General features: G+C 38.3%; 1 protein-coding gene across 1 annotated transcript in view; it reads left to right on the top strand.

Annotated features, from left to right (window-relative positions):
- The window catches only part of OXCT1 (3-oxoacid CoA-transferase 1), an 88,501-nt gene that overhangs the window by 10,066 nt on the left and 56,216 nt on the right, over positions 1 to 22,219 (top strand). The window contains exons 4-7 of the mRNA XM_032205369.1: positions 8,163 to 8,298; positions 10,827 to 10,976; positions 12,299 to 12,405; positions 16,485 to 16,545. Of these exons, the coding sequence (XP_032061260.1) occupies positions 8,163 to 8,298; positions 10,827 to 10,976; positions 12,299 to 12,405; positions 16,485 to 16,545 (454 nt within the window). The remainder of the gene's footprint in view (positions 1 to 8,162; positions 8,299 to 10,826; positions 10,977 to 12,298; positions 12,406 to 16,484; positions 16,546 to 22,219) is intronic.

Genomic DNA, 22,219 nt, shown 5'->3' with positions numbered 1-22,219 from the left:
CCTTAACATAGATAAAATTTATCTTGTTTGTCTGTAATTACTTTGAGCTGTGTGCCATCTTTGACATAGACTTCCTATTTGTTCTTGTGTATGTAATTCCTATGCCCTAATTCCTTCCTTGTATATTAATGTATATGTTTCTTTCCTTTTATGTTTTTTTTTTTTTTTAAAAAAAAAGTTTCCTGGTAGAAGTCGCATCCCAAATTCACAGAAAGTTGAGAAATTTTTCCATGTAAAATATCAATAAGGTGTTGAGTACTTCTAACGATCATAAAAGTGACAATCACTTGATTCAGAGTGAAAAATGTAACTGAAGAAGTTTATGGAAGAGTGTGAAGAAAGCTTGTATGTCACAAAGATACAATCAAAATAATGCTCAGAAGATCTTACATTGTGATGTAATTTCTGCATATATAAGAAATTCTTTGAATATCTCAAACATTCTTTCACAAGTGAAACACAAGGTCACCAATGACTCTTATCTTTCTTGCATATGGGAGGTTGCCACAGTAATGGGGGAAAGGTCTGTAATTTATTTTTAGTGTTAAGATGAATATTTGGGGCAGTTTACTTCTTTTTTCCTCTAATCTTTTTTTTTTTTTTTTTTTTTTTTTTTTTTTTTTTTTTTTTAAGAATCTATTTGGATGCTTTATTACAACCGTTAGATTGTTGACCCTCTTTGAACTGCAAATCACTCAAGATCTGAAGATCTGACCAGGTCATCTTGCTAATTTTAGTGCGGAGGTTATTTAGGATTTTGGCAGGGCGAGTTGTACTAAACTTTGCACTACATAGAACTATTGAGAAATCAGCTCAGAGGATGACTTGCAGGTTGTGATTACAAATGAAGAGGACCAAGTAGGTAAAGAATTCAGTGTGTTTGAAGAATTGTGTCAACTTCATTTTAGAAAAGTGTCAATAAAAGTTAAACTTAGCTTTCAGCCAGGAGATTGGAAGTATGATGCATACACGATGAAATTCAAATATTTAATGGATTAAGTGTATACTATTTAACTTCACTGCAAAGGAAAAATAGGGCAAATTTTAAAAGCTCTGAATGGAATTTGCTTTATTTGTTGTATTAGAAACATGATATGCTACTTCATAGCAAAAAGAAAGATGGAGAGAGGAGTCCCTGCTGCTGACCTAAGTTTCCAATGTGCAGTACCTGTCTTTCTCAAAAATTGTCTGCCTTCACAGCATTTTGATGGACCTGGCAGATATACATATATATATGCACTAGTCATTCGTACAAGCAGTGGTGCATCTTTTTTTTATGGAAAGGAAGGATGGCAGAGGAACAATACTGTTATTTTGCTGTGAGGTTGAAGCTGAAATGGAGTTACTGGAGCAGAGAGGATGGAGTTTCCCTAAGAAGGCTTTACTAGTGGAGGGAGAAGAGTGCAGTGCAAGCAGTGTGTAGAGTGAGTGGAGGGAATTTAAAGCTCAGTCATGCTGATAGCTTGCCAGCAGGGCTTCATGATTTCAGCAGCCATGGGCTCCTTTTGCTTTCATCTTTTTCCCCTCAGAGTGAAAGGGGCAGTGTCAGTCTGCTGAGCTGAGAGAGGTTCAGTGCATCATTTTTTTTTGTCCTTTGCCATGGGCTAAAAAAGGTGGTGAGACAGATGCTATGGGTTCTGGACCCTGTGATCTGCCCTGCTTTCTGTCCTGCCTCTTCCTTCTGACTGGGAGTGCTTGAGCATACTGAAGCTCCAATACTTCTCTCTTCCTCCTCTCTTCTCTGTTATCTTCCCTAAGATAGATTCTACCTCTCCTTTCTGCCTTCCATTAACCAGTTCTTAGATGGAAAAATGTCCTAGGAGAAGGGAAATAAAAAAAAAAAATTACAGTTTCCCTCTCTCTGCTAGTTGATTCCCACCCCACCCCTCATGTTCCTCTCATTCTCCATGTACTTTCTTGGTAGTGCAGGACAGAAAAGAAGCAAAACCAGCATATTGGTTTATCTGGCTCCTCACTAATCTTTTAACCTAATGTGTAAGGGATTACTGTGGGACATGCTCTTACAGCTAGATGACTGGACAATGCAAGACATCAAGTGCTGCTAGATGAGTGCCCACATTTATTTTATCCTTGATTGCGTGCACTTAGGTGTCTTCTGGCAAAGGCCATTCACTCGTTTTCTGCACAAAGGGTCATGTTCTGATGCTGGCAGGATTGCACTTTGATGACTTTTGTGGGGCTGTGAATGTGCATCACTAAGAACTTGGACGCTTTCTTCAGCCTTTTTTCATGTTGGTCAAGTTTCATGCTGTAGTTAGGGCAGTCCCTGAGCATGCAACTTTAAGGCTGTATTACTGACAAACAGACAGTGGTCAGTACATAGCTCTCAGCTTGGGAGCCTACCTGGGCTTCCCCTGGAAGTGTGGACCTAGTGGGAGACATGATCTGTGTAACTTGGAGCAGATCCTTTTAAGGACTGTAAAGTTAAAGTTACAAAGTAAAAAGAGACTAGATGAATCCTCTTTTAAGTGGACAGAGATGGAAGAAATTATTTCTCTCTCCCACTTCTAGCCTCTTGCCAGGAAAATTTCTAGCTCTGGAACGGATCTGTACATTATCAGGTTTCATGCGTAGCTGTGCAACGCTGTGACCTGCCGAATGCCTAGAGAGAGACTGCTCATGTATCTCCAGAAGCTGACTAGTGTTTTCATATAAAGCACTCTTTAGAAAAATATCTCTGTCAGAAACCTTGGGACTACAGAAGGAATAACCAAAATAAGAGGACGAAGAGAAGTATGCTTTTTTGCAGCAACAGCAAGTTTCAAGAAACTCTAGTTTCTGCTTGAGGACAGTCCTTGCCTGAGTATTTTTATTACATGGTTTTCTTTCTCAGTCTGTGTTCTCCAGGGATGATGTAGTTGCCCTCCTGTCCTTCCAATCTCCAGACTGTAGGAGGAGGAAGGTCAGGTATGTCATTATGTTAGCTCCTCTTTGGCCAGCATATTTTTATACTACAAAACCCAAATATACACGTTAACCTTTCATATCCAGTGACTTCTGGTCTTGGTGAGATCTTCAAGGAATATCCACCTCAGGTCCCGGAGAATTCTTGTGCAGCAAGAACGGAGAAAAACTTCTCTTTAAGAGACATAGAACAAAGCCATGGAGTTAACTGATGATGCTCACTAGCAGTTTCCAGTGTTCACAGAAAGAGCAGCCAGTCCTTTATACATATACTTGTGCTTTTCTTTGGTACATGTAAATGTCTCTACAAAGGCAGAGAGGAGAGTGTAATTAGCACTGTTTACTCTAAAGGAATGAAAAGCCATCTCATGGCTTGCCAGAGCAGTGTGACATCCCAACTCTGCCTTTTTGTCTGAATAATAATGCAAATTTCTGTTACCTGCTTCATTGGGCTGTGTAGGGCTTGTTGGTGTGTGAAGCTTGGAAACTTCATGAACTCATCTTCCTTGTGATGCTGTAGAATGTATTTTATTTGAGACTCCAAGGAAATAAAGGTAGTTTGCAGTTCTCAGACCTTTATCTGGAGTGCAACATAGGCATGTTGTCGAGACTATTTGAAGTGTATTTGAGATTTGCTAGATCTACCTGGGAGTCTTCTTTGGCTAGTTTTCTATTACAAAAGCCTGACACTGGTTTTTGACAGGAAGATTTTGTAAGTCTGAGAGGGACAAAACAATAGAAAGGAATTCATTACTGGACAACAAGACCTGCTGAATTGTGATTATGTTTTCCGGTCAGCATTGGCAAAACAGAGACCGTGAATTTGGGTCACCTGTATTCTTGATCAGTGTCATGTTAGATCTCCTTTGCTGTATTCATTTCATGTATTCTACAGATTCAGATTTCATCCTAATATAGAACAGGAAACTTAAAAGAAATCTTGATGGCTATGAGGGTAAAAGAAAACATTCTCTGTCTCTGTACTTTCCTTCTTCTGACAGTATACGTAAAAGCTGTAACAACTTCCACCACGCCTCTTTCCTTCCTGCTCAGAGCAACACATTTTTATTACACTCACCTTTGTTTAAATTGTTAAGGGACTGAACCCAGTTTCGGGATGCATTCTTTCCATTCCCTCAGTGAAAGATTTTTCTTCTTATGGCTATTATCTGATAGCAAGGGCACTGCCTGCAGGAAAGATATTTAGGGATAACATTCTCAGTATAAACAAAGCTTAAAAATTCAAAGCAACTTTTGTGCCCAAAACAAAAAGACCAAGAAAGCAGTAGAACATGGAAAGGAAGAACAAGCAATTAACAATTGCCCTAAAACAATCAAAAAAGTTACACTTAATGAAATTTCCCTAAATCAGAAATTATTTTTTACTTTAATTCCAGAATAGAGATATTAAGTAAAGGGCAAAGCATGGGGAAAAGGGGAATGATAACAGCTTTTTGACAATTGTGTGGAAATTTGTTTTCTTAGGATATTCTAGTATAAGGAAAAAAACAAACACAGAAAACAAATTAGGATGAAGTGTTCCAAGTGAGATTTTGGAGGGAAATGAAAAACAATGTGCACGAAAGGTTGCTGATGTGCTTGAAAGGTTATACAATGTCCGTGAAAGAGAGTTTTTCAGCTGGAAACCTGAATGCATGTTGCATATAATTGACATATGATATAAACATATAGGAAGAGTAACAGCAATTGGATTTTGCTTCTCTGAAGATGAAATCCCTGGGAATGGAAGTAATTCTGTGTGGCAGGCAGGCAGAGCATGACTGTCTGAAGGCAGAATGCCTCTTCTCATTGTGCTAGGAAAAAAAAGGCTGCATGGCCTGTGCGCTCTGTGACAGATCCTCACTGCAGTTTTATTTTTGAATAAATTGACCTCCTTTGAGATATGGAGAAAGAGTGACTTAGAAATACCTTGGTTTGAATGTGACAGAATAACTTTTTGTTTAATTCTCACAGGGAGTTTTGTAACCACAGAGTTTTATTTGAGAGGTGATACTTTCCTGCAGTACATGAGAGAAGCAAACATATCTGTATGGGATCTTGCATGAAGATATTCAGAGTCCTGCTAAGGACCAGAGCGTAAGGACTATATGCTCCAGTAGCTGCTGCTTAGCCTGTGGAAGCAGAGAGTAGATGTCTTGGTGAAATGAAGCAGAAATATCTTCATAACCATTACAAATTAGCTTTTGGCCTTCTGCTGCAATTCCTTTCCTATGTGCATGTGCAAGTTTGCTTGCATGCAGAAATCTCATGTCTGCCTCTTTCTGTCGGATAGCTTGAAATTTCTGAAACATTAAGTGCTGTGTTACCCTTGTGGATGATACACAGGAGTAGCAAACTCCAGTTTGTAGACAGTTAAATACACTGCCCCCAGTAAAGCTCTGCAGACTGTTACTTAATGTACCTTCTTTCACTGTGCAGTACTCTAGTTATACAACCCCTTTAAACTGCTGTCAGATATTATCTGGTCTGTTATATTTGCTCATTATTATCTTTTATAATAATAAATCGGGGTTTGATGGTTTTCTTTTGAGAAGGATTTTCCTGCTTTGACTGACACAACAAAGCAAATTGTGGTGCTTGTATTTTTATTTATTTTTAATCCCTTTCTTTGCCTACAAGATTTCTTGTTTTACTCTGTTCTCAGCTTTTTTAGTTCCAAGCCTCTGGAATCTTTTCTTGTGGGGAGTTAGAAATATAGGTTGTTTCCATGTGGCACAGATTTTATTCTCAAGGCTTTGGCATGCTGGAACACTTTTGACATTGTATGGTATTGCATCAGAGCTGGATTTCTTTTATAGGTTAGAGTTAGAGAGTGGAGAAAGCTTTTTTTTTTTTTTTTTTTTTTTTTTTAAGTCAAATTCTTCACATCTACAGAGCAAAAAGTAAGCTTGAAGAATCATGCAAGAGAATTTTGTTTTACTTCCTCATGCATCGTTTCCAAATTGCTTGTGTATGCATAGAAGCAGGCTGCCAAATCTTAAAATAGTTCTCATTATACATGCAACTGGGAAGTCTTTCTGACTGCACATCTTGCTCTCTGCAGCTGTTGCGAGCACTGTGATAGGGGGGGAATAGCTGGTCCTGGTACTGCTCTGCTCAGCCCCTTCTCACTTTGCATGCAACACTGCAACAAATGCTGCAGTGCTGGCAAGCAAGAGGGTAGTTGTGCTGTTGTACGGAGGGCAAGCTGGGCCTGGTACAGCCTGGAGAAGAGACAGCTTGGGCTCTTGTGAATTTGGGTTAATCACTTAGGAGAAGAATTCAAAAGCATCCCCTAAGCCACCTCATTCTGCTTGAAACTTAGACTTTCAACGCCTCAGTGTGTGGAAAAAACAGCCACTGTGAGATAAGCTTATGCTCTGCATTGATCTGTGGAGCTGTCTGAACAGTAAATGCTGGGAAATACTATATATTATGTACCACAACAGGAATACTGCATTGGTCCAAGTTAATTAATCAGAATTAAATTTAAGAATAAAAATGTATAAGCATGTGGATTATGTTCACCATTACTGCTTTTCTGTTAGAAAATAAAGACTGATGTGCTAACTTCTTGAATCTGGCCTTTTGAAAGGATGCCAGGAGGTCACAACTGAGGTGTGTAAAATGGAATGTTAAGGGGTGGAGTATTAATATGAATTGAATGAGGTCCAGTGGGTTATTTCATTTGAACTATACTATTCATTGTGCAAAACAAATAACACTAGGCACACTCAGCATCAGTACTCTTTTTTTTTTTTTTTTTCCCTTTTTTTTTTTCCCCATTGCCATACCAGGGCTAGGGGATATACTTAATGATAATTTGGGTAATGTATAAAAGAAAGTGGTATGATGCATTAATTTCTTCATGTGGTCATTAGTGGAAAGAGTTCATTTCTGACTATCTAGAGAAGGAAGAGTACTGTAGACATCATCATGTAAGAATGCTAAGAGTGTGAGATTAGTATTGGGAAGTGATATATTTCATTAAAGCAATTAATGTAATTAGAAAATACAGACAAGCTTTTGGAATCTTTTTCAGGAGTGGTGTTTTCAGTAGGATGCCTATATTGTAAACACTTGCATGCTAAGTACAGTGTGCTGGGTACTGGCTTTGGTTTCTCATAGAACACTCATTCAGTATTTCTTATGCTCCGCTGTGTGGATAATCTTGTTTTACTGAATTGAGACAGCTGTTAGCAAATACACCTCACTTTTGTGAGGTGCCTCTGGGTTGTGGCATCTTTCCCATGTTGTGTGTGGAGGGTCTGAGTTCTCCACTCATGTTACAGAGATCAGCACAGAGGTAGAGGAGCTTCACACACATGTACCAGTCTGCTGATATCCTGCATAATGTGGGAATGTGAAAGAAATGTTTATTTGTAATATGGTTTCTGTTTATTTCCGTTTTTATATTGTCACAAAAAACCTGAAGTATGTTGTTGTCCTACCAGTACACAATACATGTTGGCAAAAATCACAAAAGTGATAAAGACTAATAAAGACCATCTTTAGGACATTAGAATTTAGGAATATTTTGAAGCATTGGCACAGGAAAACATCTGTTACCTTTGGCATTCAGTTTAAGCTGGCATTGTGACAGACAAGAATATCTTGACTGCAATTTTAATGTCCAATGCAATGTTGCTGGAGTAGGTAATTTCTTAATAAGAAAGTGGAATACTTACTGTAGTAAGAAAATTTAAATATAAATATTCTCTTGCTTTGGGTATAATCCAGCACTATAAATGTGAATGCACCTTTCTCCTTGAGCTGCTAAACAATCACTTTAACTGGTCTTCTCCCTAGGGAGCAAGAGTTCAAACAAAAAAATAAGTCTCTGTTTACTAAAAGCCAGGTTGTGCCTTGTCTGAGTCTTTCTTAGTTAGCAAAGCTTTTTAAAGGTGCATGTATGTAGCATAACAGCACTTGTTAAGCCCATATTTGTAGCTGTGACATAGGAAATGTCATTAAAAATGAAGTTTTGGGTTTCTTCAGTGCTCTCGAAGAGAAGAGGTGTGAGCAATAGACTCCTACATTTCAGTTTTAGCTTTGATGCTTTTTTTTCCCCATTAAAGCTGTAATTTATCATTATTTTTTTAATCTACAATTCCTTATGGCAGAAATGGGGGAAGATAACTTTGTCCTGTCTAGTTAAGTCATAAAATTTATCAGATACTTCGCATAAAACAAAACAGTTATAAATGCCCAGTATTGTCTTCTGTTTTTCTACACAGTGTTGACAATTTTGGACTTGGTCTTCTGCTTCAGACTAAGCAGATAAAGCGCATGGTATCATCGTACGTTGGAGAGAATGCTGAATTTGAACGCCAGTATTTATCTGGTGAGCTTGAGGTTGAGCTTACACCTCAGGTAAGAAGACTGGTGATTTATTTTCATCTAAAATACTGATTTGAATGTTCCTTAAGTGGTCTTTTAAATTAATTTGTATTCTTAATGTTTTTTCTCTGTGCAGATGTGCAGTAGAGAAAGATGGCAGTTGCCAAGTTAGGGTCATGAGCTGTAGACTGCAACTGCGCTGTTAAGATCTAACTGGTCATATTGTGTGAATTTGTGTTATGGCGTGGTACATTGCATTCATTTCAAGTAAATATAAGTACACTCATACATATACACATATATGCATGTGTGTAAAACATATATAATATGTTTTACTGTACAATGTCTGTCCTTGGTAGTTCCTCCTGGGTGACAGAAAAACACATGAACTATGGCTGGCCTACTGCTGTGGCCCATATAAGGGGAAAAAAGTCAGAGAATCCCTGGATTGATGGTAGCTGTGGTGTGTTATTTGGGGAAGTTGTGTATGCAGTGTCTGCCATCTAGTGGGTAAGAAACAAAAGAGGAGACCATTTTTTTCTGAGATGATGTTTAGAATACATTGTCTTTTGTTCTTGTTTGTTAAATCTCAGTGAGTTAGTCTACAGTGTTATGATCCAACATATACAACTTTTTAGCACTGGCAAGGTACCTCCATAGCTGGAATATAATGAGATCCTACTCCTATGAGCATTGGTGTTCCACTGGGAACTTGTTTTATAAAATAGGTACTATAACTTTAAAACCTACAGCATGTTATTGGGAGGCATTTCCAAAGGTGATGCAAAGCTTTTGGACTTGAAATAGCCATTAACTTAAGTCTCTAGGCAAAGCTACAGTATAAAGATTTTACAGAAAATAGTCCCTTGGGCTCAATCTCTTGGGATTGTGTCTAAGACTCCCAGGGATGAACAGGAAATATCCTTTTATACCCAGTCATGGAATGAATCTTCCTGGAAACGATGCTAAGGCACATGGAAAATAAGGAGGTGACTGGCGACAGCTTATGTGCCTGACAAATCCGGTGACCTTCTATTAAGGGGTAACAGCTTTGGTGGACAGGGAATGAGCAACTGACATCACCTACGTGGACTTGTGCAAAGCATTTGCACTGTCCCCCATGATATCCTTGTCTTTAAATTGGAAAGACAAGGATTGAACAGATGGACCACTCGGTGGGTAAGGAATTGGCTGGATGGTCACACTCTAAGAGTTGCAGTCAACAGCAAGTGGAGATCAGGGATGAGTGGTATTCCTCAGGGGCTGGTATTTGGGACCGGTGCTATTTAACATCTTTCTTGGTGATGTGGACAGTGGGTCAAGTGCACCCTCAGCAAGTTTGCCTATGACACCAAGCTGTGTGGTGTGGTCAACAAGCTGGAGAGAAGGGATGCGAGGACCTGGGCAGGCCTGAGAGGTGGGGCTGTGGGAACCTCATGAGGTTCAATTAGGCCAAGTGGAAGGTCCTGCACCTGGGCCAGGGCAATCCCAAGCACCAATATAGTATGGCTAGAGAATGGATTGAGGGCAGCCCCAAGGAGAAAGACCTGGGGGTGTTGGTTGAAGAAAAGCTCGACATGAGCTGGCAATGTGAGCTTGTAGCCCAGAAAGCCAACCTTATCCTGGGCTGCATCAAAAGCAGCATGAGGTGAGGCAGCTGATTGTCCCCCTCTACTGTTTTCTTGTGAGACCCCACCTGGAGTCCTGCATTCAGCTCTCAGGCCCCCAGCACAAGAAGGACTTCAACTTGTTAGCACAAGTCCAAAGGAAGGGCACAAAGGAAGGGCTGGAGCACCTCTCCTGTGAAGACAGGCTGAGGGAGTTGGGGTTGTTCAGCCTGGAGAAGGTTCTGAGGAAACCTTACAGAAGCCTTCCAATACTTAAAGGGGGCCTACAGGAAATCTGGAGAGGGACTCTTTGTCAGGAGGTGGCTTTAAACTAAAAAAGGGTAGATTTAGATTAGATGTTAGGAAGAAATTCTTTCCTGTGAAGGAGTTGAGGCACAGGTTGCCCAGAAAAGTTGTGGATGCCCCAACCCTGGAGCTATTCAAGGCCAGGCTGGATGGGGCTTTGGGCAACCTGATCTCGTGGAAGGTGTTCCTGCTCATGGCCGAGGAGTTGGAACGAGGTGATCTTTAAATTCTCCTTTAATCCAAACCATTCTGTGGTTCAGTCAGCTGACATGGAAATAGCCAGGCACTTGTCACTTCTCACATTTCAAAAGCCTCAAATCTCACCTCTCTATCACCTTGCAATTCATTTTTTCCATCTTCCTACTTCATGCTCAGTAGTTCCATCCAGAAGACCTTCAACTCCTTAGTCATGTGATTTGCTTTGTGGACTGCATAGACAAGCTGTGTAAATCTTCATGGCAACGGTAGGTCTACAGTCTATGTATGTACACTGGTGAACAATAAAGTGAATTAATAACATGCAAGGAAATACAGGGGTCTGAAATATTTATGTTAAGATAAATGTTATGTTTCTGTTTTGGAAAGTGCCATTTAAATTTAATATGACTTTAGACAAAATTACTAGCTCTTGAATGTGTTTTCCCACAGGGTACACTCGCTGAACGTATTAGAGCAGGAGGAGCAGGAATCCCAGCGTTTTACACCAGTACTGGCTACGGGACACTGGTGCAGGAAGGGGGCGCACCTATCAAATACAATACAGATGGCACCATTGCCATTGCCAGCCAGCCAAGGGAGGTAAGATCTGTAAATCTGTTTTCAGGATGCCTTCTGCTTTGAAAACTGAATTTCATACTATTTCATACTATTAATCCAACATACCAAGTTTAACCTTGGTATGTGTTTAACCTTGGTATGTTGGATTAATAGTATGTCTATAGTACCAGGTAGAATAATTTTCCTCCCCCTGCTCATTCCTGCCCCCTGTAACTGATAAAAGCAAGATGGGGAAGAACAGGTTCTTGAGGAAGTCACACGTGGCTGTGGGATCTTGGATAGTTTCAGGCTCCTCGACAGAGAACATGGAGAGGGCAGAGACCTAGTCCAACTAACTTCTCTTTGGTGGATTTAACTGGATACATAAAAGCACAAAAATGTCCTCATGTTTCTTAAAATTTATCTAATAACATGAAGAGGAATTCCTTTTGTCTACTCCATTGCTGTCTGTTTATTCTTCTTTTAAAGATCTAACAAAGTCCTGAACTTTTTACTTCATATCAGTAATCTGGTGGATACAAAAAAATATATCTTGAGTTTGTGCATATTGAATATTCCATTCGGGTTCAATTCTGCCTCTGCCTTATACAGTGGTTCAATAGTGAGCTTTACTTGTGACTGCAAAGAAAATGCAACCATGTATGAGAAAACCTAGTGATAAGTTTGCCAGAATACTTTTTTAGACTTAATTTTCTGCATGGAATGTAACTTACCTGCTTCCCAAGCCCAAGTGTGTTATGAGTGAGCTTGTCAGTGAATCAGAAGAATTTTTACCTTGGTTAGAAGAAATTGTGAATTTATTCTTGAAAAATGCATTTCATTTTTACGCAGCTGTTAAAACAGTATCTGTTTGTCAGTTAGTATTCAGGCTTCATGAACACTATCATTACAAATATTAATCATAAAGGGAGACAAAACAAAATTCAGCCTGTCAGATGATCTGAATTCAGTGCTTTGTATCAAATTGTCTTTATTTAAATTTGGATTTTCTGCTGATAAGCAGTCATTAGGAACCTTTTCAACAGTTCTGCTTTAGCAATTTGATTCTTAATTAGCTAGTAGATATACAACAAAAAGCATGTCCAATACCGGTAGATGGAGCAGCAGGAATATGTATCTTGTTCTGTTCTGTATATGCTTCACTAAACACACACTGGGATAAGCCTGGGATTTATTACAAGCTCTGTGGCTACACACACAAGCTACAGTTTTTCAGATAGAATTGTACATAGTGCAAAAAGACCAGATAAAACAGTCTGTAAAATTAACCTTGTAAAATGAAAATTACATAAGATGATTGTTTGAAGAAACCTATATCTCAATAGTGTACTTTACCTCTGTAGGTGCGAGAGTTTGATGGTCGTCACTTTATCCTCGAGAAGTCAATTACAGGAGACTTTGCCCTTGTGAAGGCATGGAAGGCTGATCGTGCAGGAAACATCATTTTCAGGTATGACTTGTTTATCAGTTGGAAAAGATTCTTTAATGATTTTGATAATGAAAGTGAAGGAGAATCCTGTCTTGTGTGTGATGACAAAATAAAGTTTTACTGATTTCATTTTAATTCATATTACCTTTCCCTAATGTCAAATTACACTTATCACACTTATCAAAAATTAAAAACAAAGAAACAAAAAAAAAACAACCCTTTTTTTTTTCTAAGGACTTCTGAGAATTAAAATACAGCTGTTCAATAAAATATTGGTAGTTAAAAATAATGTATAGGAGAGTCATAGCCATAGTATCATCTGTGGAGAAAGGTAGTAACATTGTTCCTGTCAGTTTTTGTGTTAGTTTGGGTCCTTTTTCTTGTGTGACTGAAGGCTGACACAAGTATCATATATGCCAGAATAGAAGGGAGTTGAGTCAGTCTCCTGACCAGTCAATAATGGGAAAGCTTGATTTTGTCCCCAGAAAAGCGTGTTTAAAGTCTATTTGATCTCAGTGGTGTAGGGAGAGGCATCACATGACTTTAAACATCTTTTATAGTGAAAAACTTGGGCATTGCACTAGTGATAACATTTATTTCGGTAGTTACATCTGTCCTCTGGTTTGTCCTAAATTGAAGCAGAAGAGGTTTGCTTATGTTTAATGTCTGGTTTTTATTTGTTTGTTTTATGGCTATCAGATGAAAAGGTAAGCATTATAACAATCAGTTGCAGTTTATTATATGAAGGGTCTGAACAATGTAGTCTGACTGTATGTATTGAGAAGAACAATGTGTTGAAGAAGCAACTGAAAAATATGGGGATAAAAATGGGGAAAAAGTACAGTTGCTTTATAGGTGGCTCCATCAACAGGATAGAAAGGAAAATTTATTTTTGGCATTGTGACACATTCTGGATTTGTAGTCACTGTCACTGTGACCCTTCCATACTTACTTCTATTATGCAAATTCTGTTTTTATTTTCCAATGTATGCCAAGATAGATGTAGACTCTTCATTTACTGGCATCTGCCACTGCTTTCACAACAGTGTGGCACTATTTATAGTTAATTTCCTATGACTCTGATACCTGCTGAGCCAATAGGAGTGGAATAACTGCCAAACTGTTAGTCACGCTCAAGCTAAGAGCTTCTTTTAAATATAAAGGATATACTTCAGGTAGACTTATTAGAATCATGCAGGCCAGTGTGAATTTTTTGTCTGTTCTCCTGCATGAAGCTATACAGTTTTCTTGGGATCCTGAATGGCACTAGTTCCTTTAGGAAACAGCTTTTAAAACAGGGTTTTCTTCATGTGACTTCAGGTTCCCTAGTGCATTTGTTCCATACAATATGCTGTCTTTACTTTTGTTCAGGCATCTTTACGGTGAGCAGACAGTTTTGCATCACAGCTCTTTCATTCTTCAATACGATACACCACTACCAAGACAAATAATCCAAAACTCCCTCAAACATAATGAAATAACTTCACCTTGTTCCTGTGCTAGCTGTAAGGGTGTATATCTGAGCATTTCACTGTGCTAGTCTGATGCAGGTACTGGTTTTGCTTAGCAGGGGCATGGATCTTAAAGCTTCCATGGGGCTTTGTTAGCAACAGCAGGCAGCTTCACTGCTTCTGTGAATATTCCACCTGATTTGGCTGCACTTCCTTTTCATCTGGTTGTATTCAGTTTTGGAATTGTCTAGCCCAATATACTCTCACACAGTCTGAGGTGTGGTTTGGTGCCCATAAAAGTACACTCCTGACAAAAGAACAGGGCAGTGAAGAGGATGTCCTGTGTTAGGCCCCCTGCTGTCACAGCCAGCCATGTCAGGTCATCTCTTCACACATCAAGCGGTTCTGTAATACATAAATTCATCAAACAGCTAAAGTGTCATTTCAGCTTGGCAGCACTAGGTGGATGTACTTGGTTATTCTAGTTCTCTGTGAATTAGTTTGCTGTCTTTTGTCTGTGGGGGGAAAAGACATTGCCATGTGTTTGGATCAGTTTATGAATCTAATGCTGGAACAAAGGAATCCATATGCTTGCAGTGTCTAGATATCTAGAAATCTATTGTAAAATGAGAAGGTAGCCTTTGCTAGATAGTTTTTGTTTTTCAAACTCCAAAAACCAGAATGCTATTCTGTGTTGGAAAGTAGGATTAGTATTCCTGAATTTTCTTCTTCTGGATTGATGTACCCGTTAGAAAATACCTTTCATCTCGTAAACTACAACTACTACTGAAACATTTTATTAACCAAAAAGCACTTTCAGCTTTTGTAAATAGGGTCAGAATCAAGCCCATTAACTCTTCTTCATATGACACTGAAATGTTGCTTCTAGTACCTCCCCCCTCAAGTGACAATAATTTTATATTGGTTTCTTTTACTGGCAGACTAACCAGTACAATCTTGAAAAGGTCTTCGGAAAAAAAAAAAAGTCACTTGGGATGAAATACTGAATTCTTTGTTTCCACATCTGCTTATCCCATCTGTATTCATTCTCCTGCTATTTTAATTATATTTTTCTTCTCATCTTATACTCTACCTAGTTTAAGGGTATATTTCTCTACATGACTTCTTCTAGTACTGCATTCAAACATTAAGAAAAGGATATAAACTCAAAGGCTTTTTTTTTTTTTTTTTTTAATAGAATCATAGAATCATTTAGGTTGGAAAAGACTTCCAAAATCACGTTCAGCTGCTAACCTAGCACCGCCAAGTCTATCAATAAACTACAGCTCTAAGGACCATGTTTACATGACTGTAAATACGTCCAGAGATCAAGAGACTCAAGCCCTTCCCTGGGCAACCTGTTCCAATGCCTCACAACCCTTTCAGTGAAGACATTTTTCCTAATATACAAACTAAACCTATTCTTGCATTTGTGTTCATGCAGCCACAAATCATGCCTTCTGCAGCCTCTTGTTAAAGACTTCACAGCTGCCATGTATTGCCAATAAAACAGGATTGCTCAAGATACATGTTTTGGGGTATAGTTTGCATTCTGTAGGTCTTTGCATTAGGTCCTAAATGCATGGCAGATGAGGATTTACACGTTTCCATTTTCTTCCTTCCCCAAAGCCACGAGGTGGCAGCAGCATGCCAAAGTTCATTAGGGTTGTAATGATAAGTATGGCCGTTAGACAAGAGGGTGCAAAAAAGAGGGCAAGACGTTGGGAAACAAGGATAATCTGGAAAAAAATATTTGTGTGGAAACGGGAAAAAAGGTCTTGAATTATTTGGAACTCTATTTTCTTGTATTTTGAAGAAAAAAGAAAACAAAAACAAACAAAAAACCACAACAGAATTCTACCATTACAATAAGTGGTACCCCACCAATATATGTTTTTTTGTTTGTTTGTTTGTTTTTCTTACATGTTATACCTTACAATTTTGTTTGTTTTCTGGAAAATACAGAAGCACTGCAATGGGTCACTTGTTTATGCTTGTGTCCAGTATGATCCAGGTGCAGTTATACATACCATGTCTTACCTTACTTCCTAGCAGTTCTTTTTCCTTGTAACAGAAATATGGTGTGGGAATACTTAGGAAGAATGCCAGAGTCTTGAGTGAGTGCCAAAACTGGCACAGCTTTTTTAATCAAGAGAATTGGATTAAATTTACTACCATGCAAAGTGTTAGCCAAAGTCCATATAGCTGCCTAGTCTAAATTATGAAGGCATATGTGGGATCTGGGAGGTTGTTAGGCCCTGTGCTCACTCCTCCGTGGAGATGAAATTCATTCTTTGTGTGGTGAAGTAATGGGAATGTACCTTGTACACAGCTCAGCTTGCTGCTTCTCTTGAATCTGATAAATGAAGATATCAGTAGCATACCCAATTTCAATTAGACAAAGTGCTGATTAAAAGTCAAAAGAGCTGTAATAAATACTCTCCGATGTAGGAAAATATGATGTAATTTCATATGCATCTTATACAATTCCACAGTACTTTTTCTTCCTTCTTGTTTTTATTATTCTTCTAGCTATTTGGCAGAAGGATTTGTGATGTTCATGTTACAGAGATACTTGATGTAACTTAGTTCTGAAATGTCTGTACTTCTACAACTTTTAGTATTTACTCATTTTCTGTTCTTTTGCAGGAAAACTGCAAGAAATTTCAACCAGCCAATGTGCAAAGCTGCCAAGACAACCGTGGTGGAGGTAGGTAGTTGAAACGTAGTAAGCTCTACACACCTGTAGGCAGCAGACCCCTTCGTTTTGCATGCCATTCTGGGGACAGAGTTCCTTTTCTTGACTCACTTGGTGAATTTTCAATGAGGGATGGTGGTCTAATCTGTCTTCAGATTTTTCTGAATTCTGATTTTTTTTTTTCTACACTGTGTTCAGTTGTAGTGATTAGTTTATCATCGTTCTTCAGTTTATCACTTTTCGTCTGATTATGACCAGGACTTCATTTTTTGTGATCAGCCTTTGAAAGGTTTTGCATTTGTTAAATAAGACAATAAATATATGGATGAAAGAAGAAACAATAGGCTTAGGCTGCATGTGAGAAGATTCATGTAAGACCTTATGCAAAACTTCCTGATAATGAGGATAAATGTGTAACAACATAGATTAAGCAGATCATGAATCTATCACAGTTGAGATCTCTAAAAATAAATTATATAATTAACATGCAGGAATTAGATATGAGCATTTGATTATGCCTTGAGAAAGAGGATGGGCTAGGTAATCTAGAAGCTTCTTCCAATCTTTTTGTCTTTTTGCCTTGTAGTCTGAAACCATAATGTTTGAAAACATGGAGGAGCCTGTACTGGAAATATATTGGTGACTGGAGAGTTGTTAGGGTATAGTAATATCTGAAAGATAGACTGTTGGCTTTTTCTCACTGCCTTTTTCTCAACTGACTGTTGGTTTTTTCTCACAACAACTGGTAGTTGTTGTTGTTGTTGTTTTTTTGTTTTGTTTTGTTTTGTTTTTTTTTATATGCCTAAAAAAAAAGCTAAATATGATTTGAGTAAGATCAAAAGAAATTCTTCTAGACCATTTTCAGTAAATTCAAAACAGAAGAGCCTTGGTCTCTTCTGGGTTCATGTGCTTTTGTTTGTTTGTTTTTGTAAAAGCATATCTGGAAAATGTTATATAAGCATCTCTACATAATGCATTTGGGAAGTTATTTCTTTCTGTTGTACAGAGCTATAGCAAAATATACCATAGAATTTGTTAAATGACTTTTAGTGACCGTTCGGCAATAGTACATGAATTTTCACAATTGGTTTTCAAGAAAGGCTTAAAATATTTTTCCATTTAAAAATGAAGTAAAGAATCCTTCATCATTCCCCTTCATTCTAGTCGCTCACCCTTCATACTTTGTTCACTGTCTGGTGCTTAGAGAATTTGAGTAGATCAAAGCCTTCCACCTACATTCCATCTCATTCTCTTTCTCTGCTCTTCTATCCACATTTGATAGGGTAGAATTTTCTTGTCAAGGAGCAACAATTATGTGACATCCTTCTTGCTATAATTCCACTTAATCTTTGGAATATCTGTCTTTAACTTTGTCCACCTTGAGTCTTGTTGCAATTTCTATACCATTTTAAAACTGCTTTTTGCAAGATAGCACATTAATGTTACTTTACAACTCTAGCTTTTTATCAATTAATTAATGGGTGAAAAGCAGAGATTTAGGACAAATAGATATTTCAAGCCAAATGCAATGCCTTGGGTTAACTTTTAAGTATTTCTTCCAAAGTAGAATTCAGGATGCTGTGTTAGGATTTAAGAGTTCAAACCCAGGGAACAGAAAAGACCTATCTCAGTATACCATCTAGTACATCTTTGGTACTGAAGATTGCCAGCCGTGCAGCTGCCTAGAGCAAATTGCTAAGTAACTGAGGCGACTGCAAAGAGTTTCATCAGGCTCCTTAGTTTTGTTGCTCAAAGCTGAAGGGTAAAATTCTCAATCCCACTTACAGTGAGAAAGAAAAAAAAAAAAGGGGAAAAAAAAAAAAGAAAAAGAAAAAAAAAGAGGTAGTCTAGTAATCCGGATACTTCCTTGGCAGCAGGGATTTCTGAGTTCTGGTATCTTTCCCTAAAGCTCTGTTCTTTTTTCACTCACAGACCATTTAACTTAATTTAAGCAGACAGTCTTACGAGTACAGATTTGAAGCCATCCCTGCTCCTTGCTGTCACCACTAGCTACAGGTCAGACTTGTCTTCAGAGTCATGCAGTGATTTGGGATTTGCAGGATTATAATTTCTGTTTGGCACTCATATTCTGAGTTTGAATTTGTAGCCTTGTACTTGTTATGTAACCAGACTTCTGCTGGCAACATCTGCTTGTCTAGAAGTACCAAGCTGAGGCAGGTAACTAGCACACCCTCCACACACCCCTGCCCCATGTTTCTAGTTTTTAAGCTAGAAACTATTTTTTATGGCATTCATTAAAATTTGATGCTGTAAATACAGAGGCAAAGGGATTTGCTATTTCTGGTAGATACTCTGGTGAGTTACTATTTTTTTTTCTCTGCTTTCTTTTATACATCGAGCTTTACCCATTCCTTTAGAAGCAATCTTTTTTAGAAACAGAACTTAATTTGCTAAATCATTAGGTTACAAGCACAGATACTAGGCTATTGAATTCAGTTTGTAATAAGTTCAGTAAGTATGTTGAATCAGTGTAACTTGAATTTTGGAAGGTAGGTTTCATCAGAAAATTTATCCTGCCTTGTTTTGAATGAAGCAAGAAGTAGAAAACCCATCCTTGTTTTTGTGCCTGTTCCTGTGGCAAATCATCCTCACCGGTATAAATATGTCTTCGTACTGTAATTAGTCTGGCTTTAGGTTCTTTCCAATGCTTTTGCTCTCTTTTGCTAGATTAGAAACCTTTCTGTAGCTGACATTTCCTTCCCACGGAGTGACTTCTCAGTGCTGCTGATATGATAAGCAGATTGAGGTCTTAATGATTCTAACAGTAAAACATTTTCAGCTCTCCTATACATTTTATCTCCATCTCCTTCTGCCTCTGTTGTTTTTCTGAAAATTTACAGATGTTACCAACACGAGTGTCTTCACATTATAATGCTGATACCACTACTGTCACCTGCAAAAGTAGAGTTACCCTTTTGTCCAGTCCTGCTGCGGTCATTTTTTGCACACCCATATTTCTTGATGATCAGGGGTTTCCTTTAGACCCCTTACAGAGGTTTCCTTTAGAGTTAGTTGTGTACACCTTGTCAATCCTTTTCTGGCATACTTCAGGAAAGGTGTAATCAATGATTTCCAGCATGCATTCTGGAAGTATGGTAGCTATTCCTTGTCCTTAGTTGTCTAACTTTGTGTTAGAAATATGTTAAGTTTGAAAACACTCATTTTACCTGGTCTGGTAAAATTTTTAAATTTTACCACTCATTTTGTAAAAAACACTCGTTTTACTCAGTCTGGTACTGCTGCTTCATTCATATGATTTCTTACTGCACCGGTCTTTCCGCAGATTTATTTTAGTTTCTGTTCATTGATAAAAATATGGAATGAAACTGGATCCAGTGAGATCCATACCAAGGGAAATAAAAAATACTGGAAATTCAATTTCAAGGTATCTGTGAACTTGGTGAAACTAGGAAGTACACTGGGAATTGGTTGGATCGGTTATTTACCCTGTCATAAGATATGCTGTGGAGCTGTGAATCTCCACATGCATGCCTGACATGCATATACAGTTCAAAACACATTGTTCTTTAATGTATTAAACGTTAATACATTAACATTTAATATATACTCTGTTTTGAGTCAGTTTGGCATTTTACACTGTCTTTGTTAAAGTATGGAGAGACTTAATTTTTGTAGGAGTTCATAGGTGAGAAAACTTGGCAGCATTTGTGGATAAGAAGAGTAGGAGCAGAGCCACACACATGCAAAAACCAACATTCACAAATCCACAAACTGATAGCTATTGCTTGCTTAAAATTTGTTTGCTTAAAAAAGGCATAGAGTGTCTGTGCATAGAGTGGCTTTTGAAGGAGGAGGAAAAAGTAGTAGCCTTTCTGGGATTGGAAATATATTGGTTGTAAACTAATGAAATGCAAGAGGTGTTTACTGAACCACACAAGTATTTTGAACTGTTACATATATTTCTTTGTCTTTCGAAGTGAGAGGAAGTAGAACCTGATAAGATGCTTGATAGCAAGGATGATTGGTGAAGCATAGATAACTATCTGGACAGATCCAACTGTGCTGGCTAGTGGATTTTCTACTTTCAGTTACAGATGACCAATACTAAGGGTCAAAAAGAAGTTTTAACTGAATTGTGTGATTTCTGTTTTTTTGATATGCAATTGTTACAGAGAAAAATGTTAAATAATCCAGTAGCAGAAACTTTAGTTAGTTTGTCCTTATCTGTACATGAAAACAAAGATGACACAGGAGTTTGATTGTTTTTTATTTCTTCTACAGTGCTGAGTTCCAGAATGGTTCTTTATTTGTTACATCTATTTGTCACTTCATCCTGCAAAACTCACAGAAATCCATCATGCAGTTAGAGCTGTAGCTTTGTTTGGACCTGAGGCCTCCAGTGCCCTTCAGTTGTTTTTTGGATCTATGAACACTTTCTTGCTCCTGTGAGGAAGGCATTCCTACAACAAGGGTAGGACAGTTGGGGAATCAACCAGTCTAAAAGGATTTTACTGGCTGTAAAGGAGTCACAATTTACAGACCAGTCATGGAGTCTTGTAAAGGTGCAGAGGAAGGGCTTGTCACCTGGAGAAACATGAGGGCTTGTGTGGTCTTACATCTGCAGTAACCTTTTCCAGATATTCTCTGTTACATGAGGAACTTGTCTGCTGAGTTCATCATCTGGCACTGCTGTCAGGCTTCCCAAGAGATTAATTGAAATGTGTGATAGTAAATGGAACATGTAGCATCTTGAAGTTACAGTGTTACCACCTGCATGTGTGGCCCGTACTGCTAGGGCAAGGGCTGTGGTGTTAGGCTGCCCTCTAAGATGTGCATCTTCCTGCAGAAGCTCTTGAGAGCAGAGCCCCACCAGGAGGGACAGCTCTGGTGATGATTTTGCCAGGGTCAGGCATCATGACAGTACTGAGAGGTGAAGGGTGATTTAGGCAGAGGCTAAATTGTCTGTGCCCTGCACAAGTGCATGGACATCTGTAACAGCCTCAACACCACTAAGCTGCTGTCTGTTCGCTGCCACTGTTATTCTCTGCTGTAAGACCTCCTGAATGGTTGTCCCTGGCAAAGTGGTTTTAGATCTCAGCCACTGCCACAATATAAGTGTTTGAGAATGGTAATAGTCAATGTGTTCAGAAATATTTATTGACTGGCTGTTTGAATATCGAGTTTGAATAATTTTCTTGTTCAGACTGCAAGAGGATGGCTAAATATATCTCCCTGTGTAAACAGCATTTCCACCTCAAATAATATCATAGGAGGAAAAAAAGAGAGTGTACTTTCTCATAAAAATACATTAAATAAAAATCATTAAACCCTGCATTTTATCTCTGGTTGCCTGGTAACAACACAGCCACGTCAGTGAGCGTCATTATCTCAGGTACAATGAACTGTGCTACACTGAGGGACAGAAGCAGACTGAAATAAGCCATTTGTACCCTGTTATCTGTGCTAAATCATGGCATTGTGTTTTATTGAGGAAACTGAAAAAATAACTTTTTTTTTTTTTTAATGTCTACTCTACCAAATGTTTTAACACTAGCAAAACTTTCCTCAGATGCATAGCTCCATTCTGAGGAATTCTTCAGGGTTTTTACACAGTGACAGTTTGTTGCAAAATACCTACAAGTGTTGTTTAAGGTGGAAAAATAATCTTTTTTTTTTAAAAAAAAAAAAAAGTTTTTATTTGCCT

The sequence above is a fragment of the Aythya fuligula genome, chromosome Z (assembly GCF_009819795.1).
Source record: "Aythya fuligula isolate bAytFul2 chromosome Z, bAytFul2.pri, whole genome shotgun sequence".
NCBI classification, from domain to species: domain Eukaryota; kingdom Metazoa; phylum Chordata; class Aves; order Anseriformes; family Anatidae; genus Aythya; species Aythya fuligula.
Note: the sequence above shows the minus strand (reverse complement) of the source record. Positions and strands in the feature narration are given on the sequence as shown.